The 13,134-nt window shown below is 38.0% G+C and overlaps 1 protein-coding gene across 2 annotated transcripts in view; it reads left to right on the top strand.

Annotated features, from left to right (window-relative positions):
- Nucleotides 1-5,788: 5,788 nt before the first annotated feature.
- Nucleotides 5,789-13,134, top strand: part of ABCA5 (ATP binding cassette subfamily A member 5) — a 51,402-nt gene continuing 44,056 nt past the window's right edge. Inside the window, exons 1-6 of one of the 2 annotated variants that reach the window (XM_059998404.1) lie at nt 5,789-5,963; nt 6,097-6,216; nt 7,287-7,491; nt 9,286-9,447; nt 10,352-10,440; nt 11,983-12,212. In XM_059998404.1, the coding sequence (XP_059854387.1) occupies nt 6,115-6,216; nt 7,287-7,491; nt 9,286-9,447; nt 10,352-10,440; nt 11,983-12,212 (788 nt within the window). In that variant the 5' untranslated portion in view covers nt 5,789-5,963; nt 6,097-6,114. Of the gene's footprint in view, nt 6,217-7,286; nt 7,492-9,285; nt 9,448-10,351; nt 10,441-11,982; nt 12,213-13,134 lie in introns of both variants that reach the window. The other variant, XM_059998403.1, reaches the window with a different exon arrangement.

Genomic DNA, 13,134 nt, shown 5'->3' with positions numbered 1-13,134 from the left:
TTTCTTTTGGTCCAGGAAAAGGCACAGGACGAGTTAAACTTTTTACAGATGTCCCCTTGCTGGCCGTGCCTCGTTCCTAACTTTGCAGCCCCGCTTTCAGCTGTGCACTGGAGTCAGAAGAGCCACTTTCATGTCACCTCTGCGGGGTGGATTTCCACCTTTCTTTCAGGAAACCTCAGTGCCCTGCCCATAGGGCTTGGTTTCAGCTCAGACACCGTCTCTTTATCTTCGGCAGAGGTCTTCAGTATAGAAAACACTGCCTTCCCATATCCTTCCTCCATCCCAAATCCCCCCTCCCTACCCTGCAAAGCAGTGTGGGGCGGGGGGAGCAGAGGGGACTTTACGATCACCCCACCAGTGGGAGGTGCAGGCTTCCCTCTTTTCGTTTTCCTTCAGTCTTCTCCCAAAGGACAAACATTAATTCGCAGAGACACCGTGGTCTCAGCACTTGAAGAAGCAGCACAATGTTTCCCTCAGCACCTGTGGTTTGCAAGGAGCCTTTTACAGTAGTTAGTGCTTCACATCATGATGCAGAGCCATCCTCGCCTGATTTATTCCCCACGGCCCTTTTCAAATTGCACCTGCTTAAACTCCGTGGGTTGTGGGTGCCCAGGTGGGCAAATAGGTTCATTGTTGTCAGTTTATAAAAACCTGTCTACAGCTTTGAAGTTACTGGTTAGGTGAACATTAAACTAAAAGTTAATGAAGAATCAATGTTAAGAATGTTTCGTTTTAGTTTTCAAACACCCAAACCAGGTGTTTACTTTCTTGAAGAAAACAATAAGTCCATTGATTTTTCTTCTTGAAGATGTTTTGTTTTAATAATTTGAGTAGATGGAAGTTCAAGGTTATTGAAATTTAACATTTTTCACATGATTAGACTGGAGCTTATGAATATAAAAAACATCGGTTTGTTCAGGTGAGTCATAGCACTGATTCGTCTGGATACTTCATAACAGAGTTCATGCTTCCTGGTCAGCATTTTCTTCCCTCTGTCCTCTGGCCATCGATTCTGGGGGAATTACCTTGACTCAGTCCATTCTAACTCACTGATTTGGCACTAGCCCCAGCTAGCAAGAATTTTATTTCTATCTGTCTGTTCCATTTCCAAATTCTCTAGTAGCTTTCTCTGAATTGCTTTGTCCTTGTTTCATGAGTATGATATCCCTTGAGGATATTAGTTATACTACTTTTATAGACAGTAGTGATCAACATGTGTAATTATTTGCCATGTTCCAGGCACCATTTTCAGCTTTATGTGTATTTATTCTTTTGGTCATTCTGACAGGGACAGAGTAGGGAGACAAAGTAGGTAATTAAATAGTTAATCCCACTAGGGGATCATAAATAAAAAAGTATGGGAGACCCTGTAAGTTAACGATCACTCAAGAAAGCAGGTTTGCTTGACAACAGAACCAAGCAGCAGAAGCACGAGACATGCCCCCAAACAATGAAACGATGGTGGCGTGAGACCCACATCCTGCCCAGTGAAGTCGGCAAGTTGATGATCCTTGAGAAGGGGCTTACATGTCTGCATGCACTAAGAGCAGAGATATCGGGGAAAGGTGACATTATACCAAAACCTGAAATAATTTACAATATCATAGTATGTGTAACAGGACCGCCGTTTTGCTCATTTCCATAGCGCCATGACAATCCCAGTTGGGCCATATGGGGTCAAAAACTCCCCCGCCCACCATGTAGGAGCAGTTAATAGTGGAAGACTTGAAGAATGAAAAAGAAGGTGGTCTTTTCCCCCCTCCCCACTTTTCCTTTGCTTATAAAAATGTAGCCCGCCGAGTTCTCAGGACGGCACTCCCTTGCCTGTGGGCTTGTATCTCTCACAAGCGTCCTGTACTAACAAACTCTTCCTTCCCTCTCACTCTGCCTCTCCCAGAATTCTTTCTGCGCTGAGACAGAAGACATTCTGGCTGAGGAAAAACGATGAGGAAGAAAAATTAGAGCTCAGGGGCAAAAGGAAAACAGCATGAAAACACCTTTTGCTGCAGAAGGGATTTTGTGCTTTGGAAGAAAGGACAAAACTGAGGCTGAATGGACACTGAAGTGACTCCTTTGATTAGTCATTGTGCGTCATCGTCTGCAGAGACATTTATCTCCCTGTTACTATTACTTTAAAGCTACTTTAAAAACTACATCAGTGGTTCTCCGCTTTTTATCGGGCCCTGCACGCTCACTCCCGTTAGCGTCAGTGGAACTGGACACTTAGTAGGCAGGGAGGCACGTGGGTCTTTAAGATTTCCCTTTGTTCCTGACACACTTCACTTTGAAAACCGCTGTTTTCGGAGTTTTCTAACCATGGAGTTAAGAACACATTATACTGTAACACTGGCTGAGTCCTTTGATGTGAGAAATAGAAACTGATCTGGCCAGCTTAAGTGAAAATAAAATATACTGGGTAGATAATAGGGCATTTCACATAGTCCAAGGAAGAAGAATCAGGTTTGGGGCACAGTAGGTATCAAACCTTAGGGGAAAGCTTAGTTCCGAGAATGTATGAACTTTCTTAAATGCTTCTATTAATCTAACTGTTTCCATGAGTCCCAGTCTCTGGGTCTCTTAGTTAAAAATTCCACTCTGCCTGGAGAAAACTTAAATGCTACCGCTCAGAGGTGGCCGTGGTGATGGTAGTCGTGGTGTGTCTGGTGGGATGGCGGGGTGTGTGCACAGGTTCATGGGCTTCAGGCAAGGCTGTTAAAGACTCAACCCTGAGTTCAGGGAGCAGTTCTCAAAGGAAGGAAGAATACTGTGAGTCCATCAGCTGCTTCAGGAGGGGCCTGTTTTCTAAAAATGAGGCATCGAGCTTGCAGCGTTCGGTTGGAATGAATAATTCAGTGGCTCCCACTAAATCGATGTGTTTTGGCAGATAGCTTGAGAATGTTCTTGCTGTTAAGTTGGTTAGTGTTTCTATGTTTTGTAGTAAATCATCCTCGAATGAGTGTGATCCGTCTGTCTTTCTCTACCTTCCACCCTCCCTCCTTCCCTCCTTCCTTTCATCGGCCTAGAGGTGATCACCAGCTCATTGCAGGATCTGATATAACAGGAATGAGGCTGTTGGGAGCATTTATTTTGAGTGTATCCTCCTTTCTTGGCTGCTGCAATTTTGCTCTTTTTAATTTACTCATTTAATATTTTTACAGTATATCTAATTGTGTAATTACTTTTTTCCCCACCATATAAGGAACACATATTGATGGAAAAATTGAGAAAATAGAAAACAGCACAGAGGGAATGAAAGTTGTCTAAATCTCATCGTTAAATTTAAGAAAAAGCTCTCTCCTGCACATATAAAGAGGATGTTTATTTGCTCCAAACTTCAATTATGTATATTGCCTTTTGGGGGGTAAGACAAGCTGCCTCTAAAAAGTTGCCTGCTTTTTTATCCAGGTGGAGACGGTCAGCCAGCTTGGAACAGACTGTTCTTGTGGTAGAGGGGGTCACACCAGTGGCTGCCATCAAATAGGTTTATATAAAACAAGGAACAAATATCTCTCTGAAGAAGGCTTAGCAGGACTTTTTCGGTGTCTCCTCCAAGCTGCCCTCTCGATACCTTTCTAGATGACGGGGCTGAGCCAACTGAAGTAGGGACCACAGAGAGTGCACTCGGGAGCCCGGCCAGGCTGGCTTCTGCTTGCATATAACCTCTTTGAAGACCTGCGATGTGGCTGCAACAGAGGTCCACTCGCAGAAGGGGCCCCAGGGGCCTCCAGAGGGTCATCTTAGCCTGGAAGAGGGCTACTGGGCCTGTGATGCAGTGATTTAGGTCATACAGCTCAAAAAGTATACTGAGGTGAAATTTGTTTCCGTCACTCCAAAGTGAAACCCTGTACTCATTAAGCACTTTCTCCCCTTCTCTGGCAACTACCAGTCTGCGTTCCATTTCTGTGGATTTATGTGTTCTGGAAATTTCACATAAATGGAATCCGATTTGACCTTTTGTGTCTGGCTTCTTTCACGTAACGTAATGTTTTGGAGGTTCATCCACGTTGTAGCACGTATCAGTACTGCATTCCTCTTTATGGTAAATAGTAAATCATTGCGTGTATACACCACAATTTGTTTTTCCCTTCGTCTGTTGGTAGACATTTGGGCTGTTTCTGCCTCTTGGCAGTTATGACCCTGCGTGAACGTGCACTTGTTTGAGTCCCCATGGAGTAGTGGGATGACGTAGGAACTCTGTTTAACAGTTATGACCCTGCGTGAACGTGCACTTGTTTGAGTCCCCATGGAGTAGTGGGATCATGTAGGAACTCTGTTTCACTTTTGGAGAGCTGCCAAACTTTTCCTCAGCAGCTAAACCCCTTTGCAGTCCCGCCAGCAGTGTATGAGTACCCAGTTTAGCCACGGAGTTTCTTATGAGAAATTTGCTCTCGTTCAAAGCAGTATTCCTGTAGGTGATGCAGTGGTTATCCTCTGGCTGCTTTCAAGATTTTTCACTGTCTTTCATTTTTAGCAGTTTAATCACGATGTGTTTGAATGTGGATTTCCTTCTATTTATCCTGTTTCGGTTTCATCAAGCGTCTTGAAACTCTTAGGTGTTTCATCTCTGGCCAAATCTGGGAAGTTTTCAGCCAGTAATTCTGTAAATATGTTTTGCAGCGTTAACACACTTCTCTCTTTCTGGGTCTCTGATCGTTTGAATGTTAGACCGTTTGTTATTGTCTCACAGTTCTCTGAGGTACTGGTAATTGTTAAAACAACAACAACAAAACCCCTTTTCTCTCTTTTGTTCCGATTGAGTAGCTTCTCTTGATCTATCCAGTTGACTGACTGTTTTTCTGTTGTCTCCATTCTGCTTTTGAGCCCATTCTGTGGATCTTGTGTATTCGTTGCTGTGTTTTTCTGTTCTAGGATGACTACTTGGTGCTGCTTGATATCTTGTTTCTTTGCTGACACTTTCATTGTTTTCAAGAATGACTGTTTTCTTGCCACTGTTTGCTGGAGCACTTTTTAAGTAGCTGCCTTAAAGTCTTCGTCAGATAATTTCAAAATCTGTGTCACCTTGGCAGTGGCACCTGTGGGTAGAGTGACATTTTTCACATGCTTCATTACCGGAGTCATTTTGGGTTGTGTGAGACTGCGGGTTTTGTTTTCATCCCGTAGAGAGCATTGATGTCTTCTTTTAGCGTGCTGTCCACCTGGTTAGGTTCAGGTCTTCAGTTTCTGCCCACGTTCTCTCAACTGTGGTTCTAATTTCGGTTTAGTTTTCAGAAGCCTTTGCAGTGCAGTTTGAATCTGTCCGTGTGTGCCGCCCAGTGACCCATCCGGATCTGAGCGGTGGGTCTGTCTGTGAATTCAGTTCCTCAAGTGTTTGGTGCACAGAGTAGGATAAGATGCATGTTTACCCAGATGGGGTGTGTTAGTCCAGGAGCTAATGAACAACTTCATTGCGTTGCTTCCCTGAACTCCTCTTTTCATTTGCTCTCCCTGCTACTTTTTGATTCCCTGTGGCTTCTCTTTTCCATCTTCCAGCCGCCAAGCTAGGGTTTTCCTGCCCCACTGGGCCACGCACTTCGGCGACTGCACGTGCCGCATTCAGGGCCCTGTGTCTGGAAGGCGGCAGAGCAGAAAGCGGCGGGCTTTGTCTCCCGACCCTTGTGGAAGAAGCTCCACTCAGAAGAGTTTCGCTGGGCTCAGCTTTCATCACTGCAGTCTGACACTGCTGTAAACGGGGTTGCTTGGGGACAAGGGCACAGGAGAATGTAGAAAAGAATAAAAGACTGGGTGTTTCCCCGTTCTCCGTGAGCAGAAGACTTCCGTTTCCTACCGAGCCAGAACTAGAGAGCTTCCTCCGGAGCTTTCTCTGTGTCCCAGTGCCCACTTGCAGTGCGTTCAGTTTAGAGGACACTGGAAGAGAAAAAGTGGAATTCCGGTTCCCCCTTGCTTCACATGCTGCTATTTACTTTTCAGGATCTTCACATTGCCGTTCCGTGCATTCTGTCCGGGTAGGAGAGACAGTGTGGAGTATGCTTAACTGTCTAGCCTGAGGCTGAAACATCTGTCTGTCTTTGACATTAGAAATGGCATATACTTGACTGTGTGGTTCCAATTTCTTTTTTTCCAATCTCCTTTCTTTAGTAAACTAATCCAGAAAACATGGCTACTGCAATTCGGGAAGTTGGAGTTTGGAGACAGACCAGAACACTCCTACTGAAGAATTACCTCATTAAATGCAGGACTAAAAAAAGTAGCGTTCAGGTAAGTTAAGTGACCATTATGTCTTATTGCAGTTTATTTTGCATTAGTATGTTCCATCTTTAAAAGATGATTTGTTTTGCTGGATACATTTTTATTATAATTTTATATGCTTAGGTCCCTTTAATTTGCTTGTAAAAACTTGTTGTGTTGGCCTCAGAAAAATACCTAAATTATCCCATGTTTTCTGAATGTCAAAAATTTTAATAATGATGTCTAAATTTAGTTAATTTATAATATCAGTGCTTGATTTTGAACCTTGAGGCATGCATTTCCCGTTTCATGGAATGAAAAATAGATTCTGCAGATAACTTCATGGAACATTATTCCATAGTTTATTCCTTATCGCCGGCCATCTTTTGGACTCTGGATTGAATTGCCCATAATTACTAAAATTATATCACATATTTGTTCCCACAAGCATACATTATTATTTATTTATTTAGCATACATTACTTTAAAAGGTGAAAGAAAGAACGAACTCTGGCTAACCAGTTACTAGTGATTTTAAAGGATGGAATGGTATTGTTGATCTTCTCCTGAAGCCAGCAGAACAATTAAACAGCAAGATGAAACAATAATGAGTTCACCCCTGTTAAAGTTGACTACTGAATATAATTGAGTATAGTTTTAGTAGTAGAAACTTAGCTGTAGTTAAAGCATGAGTTTTAATTCAGACTTGAATAAAGACATTTTTATGGTGATCCCTATTACAGATGTTTGGTAAGTTACTTTGAATAAAGTCGTGTATGAGTAAATTTATTATTATAGTTTATATTAGTAATCTAAGATGTTTAAATGCTAGCTTTTATGTCATTGAAATGTATTATGGTGACGTGAATTTTAAAATATTTTAGTAAAATTGAATGTAAAGGAAAAATTCATGTGCTGTTGGGTTAGGTTCAGCACAGTAGTTCTTTTAGGATGGAATTGCGTTTATTTTTTGTACTAAAGGGAGGAGACCCAAGTTCCTCATGTTTTTTGTTAGTATTAGTTATATTCATAGAAATCTTGATGATCTTTGCTGCCATTGTTATACTTTGTAATCATTTTGTTTGTTTCCTTTGTTATAGGAAATTCTTTTTCCACTATTTTTTTTATTTTGGTTAGTATTAATAAGCATGATGCATCCGAATAAGATCTATGAAGAAGTGCCTGACATGGAACTTAACCCCATGGACAAATCTGTCCTCTCTAACCTAGTTCTTGGATTTACACCAGTGACTAATATTACAAGAGACATCATGCACAAGGTTTCTACCGATCACCTTCCTAACGGTATTGTGAGTTTACATGTGTATTCTGTCTCTTGCAGAAAGCCTCTTCAGTATTTTGCCATTTGCTTTATTGAGTAAATACCATTCTTAACATTTAGATATATGTCCTTTCACCAAAACATAGTTTTATAGAAATACTAACATCATGTAATTCTGCTGCCTTATGATTCTTGTGAAACTTTAATTTGTAGTCTTGGTAATAGGAAGCATATTTTATGTTTTAATATTTTATATTTAATTCATAGACCATTTATAAAATAGCATATTTGTATAGTATAAAAGATTTGAAGGAATATTTCATTTTGATTCTGACTCACGTAACTATTAAGAAACTAGGAATACATAAAGACAGTAATGCTGATGCCAGGATGATTGATTTAATGAAATGCTGAATTGTAGAAAATAAGAAAATAACCTGTTATCTTCCATCATATAGGACTGTTAGTTGTAATTGACTTTAGTGTGTGTCACGCATTATTGGATAATGTGGCACTAAACAGAAGATGTTGATACAACCACGAGGCAAATAGCTTTCTCCCCAGTGGTTTCTCTCTGGTGTATTACTGTTTAATATTTTCATCTTACTAGTATAGAATACATTTGTTGGTTTATCATATTAAGCATAAGCAGCATGATAGCCATAAGAATTTAGCATGTCAGCTAAGAAGAACTCATCAGAAATGTTGAGAATGAAATTCATTGGTAATTCTGAGTAGGACAAAAGTATATATGCTAAAGAAATCCAAGTCAGTGTGTATTAACTTAGATGCCAGAATAGTAGAAATGTATGTAGATTTTTTTTTTTTAAGTTCTGTCTTTTTAATGGCAGAACTCTGAACGTGAGACTGTACATACATACATGGTAACTTAACTGGTAGGATGTTGAATTAACACCCTCTTTCTTCAGATCAATCCTGGAGTTCCATGTACACCTTCAAGGTCTGGAAAATCATGAGAATTAACATTTAAGTAATACTTTATAATTTACAAAGCATTTTCATGTCTGTAACTACATTCGATATTAACAACCCCTTGTGATCAGCTAGGTACCGTGGGTGAGGATACTAAAGTTCAGGGAACTAAATTGCTTACCTGTTCTCACACAGCTAATAAGTAGTAAAGTTAAGTACTGATCCTACGTGTTTTTTCCCATTTCATGACATGTTCTGAGCCTCCTGTAGTGAAGACTGCTTGATTGTAAATAAGACTTCAAGAAAATGTTGAAAAATTAAGATTATGGTATGAAAAGAGCTTAATGATGATTACAGTATTTTTTCATGTATCTTCTAGGAAAGGAACAAGCAGTATTGGGTTTAAATGGCAATTTTTATTCAAAGACGAGTGTGTCATAGTTACTAACATACACATTTAGTTTCTGAGGAAGGATTACGGAATTTTCTTCGTAAGAAGGAATATTTGAAAATCAAATATCCACTCATTTATCAAGGAGTCGTTTGTATGGTTTTACTTTGACGTAGATAAGTGGCCTACATATATTGCATATAAAGCATATGATCTATTTTATTACGTTAATAACTTATGTGTTACATGACACATACATAATTTATGTCATCAAATGACAGCTAAGAAATAGTGTCTGTAAAATTGCACTATTTTAATATTCATTTTTTAGTTTCTTTTTAGAAGAGCTGTATTCATTTTCTAAGAAGTTAGAGCATCAGACAAGTGCTTATGAAATATTACATTCATCAAATATAATGTTAAACTTGGTGTATTGTATTACAATAAACTATTCAAATTTGTGAGCTAACTAAATTGTTATAATATTTTATAGTCATAATTACCGAAGAATATACAAGTGAAAAAGAATTGCTAGCATCCAGTCTTTCTAAGCCCAGCAACTTTGTAGGTGTGGTTTTCAAAGACTTCATGTCCTATGAACTCCGTTTTTTTCCTGATATGATTCCAGTGTCTTCTGTTTATATGGATTCAAGAGGTAAATGGCCCTAAAAAATCAATGAAAATGAATTAAATTCCCATTTTTGCTGCTCCTATAGTTCATATGCAAAATTTGATGGTGTCCACCATTGGCATTTTAAATAATAGTTATTCAGGTAAGAAGACTGTCAACTGTAGCATAAAAATATATGTGTATTTATCTGTCTACATCTATATACATAATATGAAGTATAATTTATGTAACATCCACCTTAATTTTAATACATTTATATTGTTTACAGTAACAAAACAGAATTTTATCTTGAATTGTATGACATTCTAAGTCTGTTCTTTTCTCCATGTAATTGTTTTCATATGTGGTATGGCGCGTACCTTTAAAATCTCAGGGTCTTCCACCAATAAACCTTATTAGTTTTATGTTGGAAACATGGAAAACAGCCTTCAATGCCTAAACCTCTGAAAAGATAATTATCAACCACAAACATTTCTTGACTAATATTAAAGTCACTGTTAAGTACTGTGTTTGTGACTTGATTCCGCAAAGCCCTTACAGAATTTTTCTTTTTTTCTGTGCTGTTCACCTGAACTTGCCATTGCGTCTGGAAGATCTTTAAAGCTGATAAGTCATTGTAGAATGGCTTGCCTTAAAACAGAAAACTGATTTATTTTAAATAACTGTGTTTACCGTTAATTTCTTTCTTTCCATTTGTATTCATTTACGATTCAGTATCCTAACACATGTAACTCTTCAATTTCAAAACTTTGAAGTAAACAATAAGGAACGTGATAGATTTTGTTTGCCTTTGGAGGGCCATTGCTTATTTTCTTTGGTCCTGTAGAGATTGATTAATTATATTACTTTGGTAACCCCATGTGTGCTGCTTTTAAAGAAAACACTTGTATATTGCAGAATCTTACGTCTCACCTTTTTTTCTCCGTAGCTGGCTGTTCAAAATCATGTGAGGCTGTTCAGTACTGGTCCTCAGGGTTCACAGTTTTACAGGCCTCGATAGATACTGCCATTATACAGGTAAATACGAAAAAGGAAGAAAATAGAGTCAAACTGTGTTTTACCAATCATCCCTGAAGTCTTTACCACAGGATTTCATTTGACTGCTGTCAAATGTACAAAATACATAACTTAATACAACTCCTTTATGGAAAGAGATAAGGGAGAAGTCATACTCTCTGACTTAATTTTTTTGAAACCCACCTTATTTGATGGTTTCTAAGCATGTGATTCAGCATTCTGTATACCAGTATTATCATATCTGTGTTGACTGTAGATAATATTTATGAAAGGTCTACATTTGCAGACCTTTTCCCTTGAATAAGAATAACTTAGTTTAAAGAAGGTGAGTATCTTTATCTTAATCACAGTGGTAGCTTTTATTTCTTATTTAACAAACATTTATCACTTGTTTGCCAAACATTATTTCCAAAAAGTTATGTACTAAGACCAACCCGTTTAATCTTTAACACCCCTATGTTAAAGGGTGCTGTTATTGTCTGCATTTTGTATGTGCACCTGAAGCACAGGAAGGTTATAAGTGACTTTCCAAAACTCAGTTAATTAGTGGCAAAGCTAATTCAGACTATCGCCTTTGGGCCCCCAGTTCTGTATTTTAATACTGTACTGCCACTAAGATTGTGTATAAATGTTGTTGCATTTACATTCTAAAGACATGCTTAGGCCTGATCCAGTGTTTCACATTTTAGCAGAAATGAACAGGAGACCTTGAACAGGAGACCTGTCTCTGTTAGTTGTTAGACTGCTATGTAGTAAAATGACTACAAAAATAATGCTTTACTTGACTGCGTTGTTGTTAGGACCATATGAGATGATGTATATAGAATTATCTTATAAACTCTCACAACATGGTATAAATGTACTGTAGATACAGTATTCAGTAACACAGAAGATTAAGGTAATGACAGTGAAATATAGGGCATATCACATTGACAGTGTTAAAAGTACTTACTTGTGTTTTGGCTAAAGACCTTAGCTGTCCACAACCCAGACCATACTAGATGAACAGGTAGAGCAGATCTCATTTTAGCCATTCATTTGAATGTTAAGTAGAAGTGTATCAGATGGCATAACTAGTTTTATTGTTCTCTCTATATGCGTGCTGCATATATAGATTTTAAAACACTAGAAGGACTTACTATCTAAAAGAACATTTTAAAAAGAGTCATTCTTTCATCGTACTAGTGATCATTCCTTAATTCCTCAGTTTTATAAATGCATGTTTTTATTAAGATGCATATAATTGTCAGCTAAAGATGACAATGTACAGTTTTATTTTCTTTGACAAATTATTTAATAAAAATTTATATACTTCCGAACTTCAGACTTTAAACTTTATGACATGCCTCCAGAATGAGTAAAAGCAGTTTTCTATAGGTATCATGATGCAGGGGTCAATCACTTTATTTCTGGTGTGTAGCTTTTTGAGGATGGTGTTTGTACGAGGTTATTGATTAAATTTGCGGGTATAACTGTCACATTATTTTAGGGGCTACTATCAGAACTAAATTAATTGAATGTATTTACATTTTCTAATTACAGCTGAAGACCAATGTTTCTTTTTGGAAGAAGCTGGAGCCAACTAAGGCTGTCCTTATGGGGGAAACTGCTGTTGTGGAAATAGATACCTTTCCCCGAGGAGTAATTTTAATATACCTAGTTATAGCATTTTCACCTTTCGGATACTTTTTGGCAATTCATATCGTAGCGGAAAAAGAGAAGAAGTTAAAAGAGTTTTTAAAGATAATGGGACTGCATGACACTGCCTTTTGGTATGTTATTAAAACTTTGTTATTCAGTGTGATTAATAATTGTGTAAGTATACAAATCTTCAGAATTGTAATTTTGTTGTTCACCTGACTTGATGAGGTGCTGATGCTGTTTTCTCACAGTTATTGCCTTTGTCTTGGAGTTTTTTGAGACCAATCAAAATGCTTCAGCAATTGATTGGCTTGTTTTAACATAAAGGAGGTGAGCTTTGGAAAGCTCATGTGGATATTATATATTTAAATTTTATTTAATATTTTGTTTGAGTTGATGAGGTGTGCTCCATGTATTTCAGTGTATATTTCAGGGTATAGAAAATAGGAGATTTGGGGAAGTTAGACATGAATTGCCTGTTACAGTCCTCCTCAGGTATCATAGCATATACATGTTATTAAAAGGTAATCAAAATGACAGAAGTTTGTGTATGTAGTATATGGGCTTTCTTTCCCCTGGAGAAAGTTATTTTTGTGAACTTTTTAAGATTATAATATGCAAGTAATTTCTAGAGAAACAAGTTCACAAATGAGCACATTAGCATTTTTATACAATGATAATTTTATAGAGGCATGCATTTTTATAAATAATTCTAGGTGTATTTTTCGTACTTTTTCCACTATGTAATAACAACATTATTTTGACCTCTTTTTTGGGGGGGAAGTTAATACTGTTGCATGTGAGTTATTATTGTAGACCATTTTATTCCATTTAGCTCAATGCAACAGTTAACTAAAACACTTTATGTAATGGGGTCATTCTGCATGACATAGCATCTTTGCGCAGTTTTTTTCTCCTGTCGTTTTACTAGTGATTGGTTTTTGAGATGCATTGGTTATTAAAGTATTCTGTGAGGAAACAGTAGCTGGAAGAATGTAGGCAAATCAGTTTCTCAGTGCCTCAGTTTTGCCTCTGTAAAATAATGGTTTTAGT

Source organism: Delphinus delphis, chromosome 19 (assembly GCF_949987515.2).
Source record: "Delphinus delphis chromosome 19, mDelDel1.2, whole genome shotgun sequence".
Classification (NCBI taxonomy): domain Eukaryota; kingdom Metazoa; phylum Chordata; class Mammalia; order Artiodactyla; family Delphinidae; genus Delphinus; species Delphinus delphis.
The sequence above is the reverse complement of the archived record's forward strand: the minus strand, read 5'-3'. Positions and strand labels throughout refer to the sequence as shown.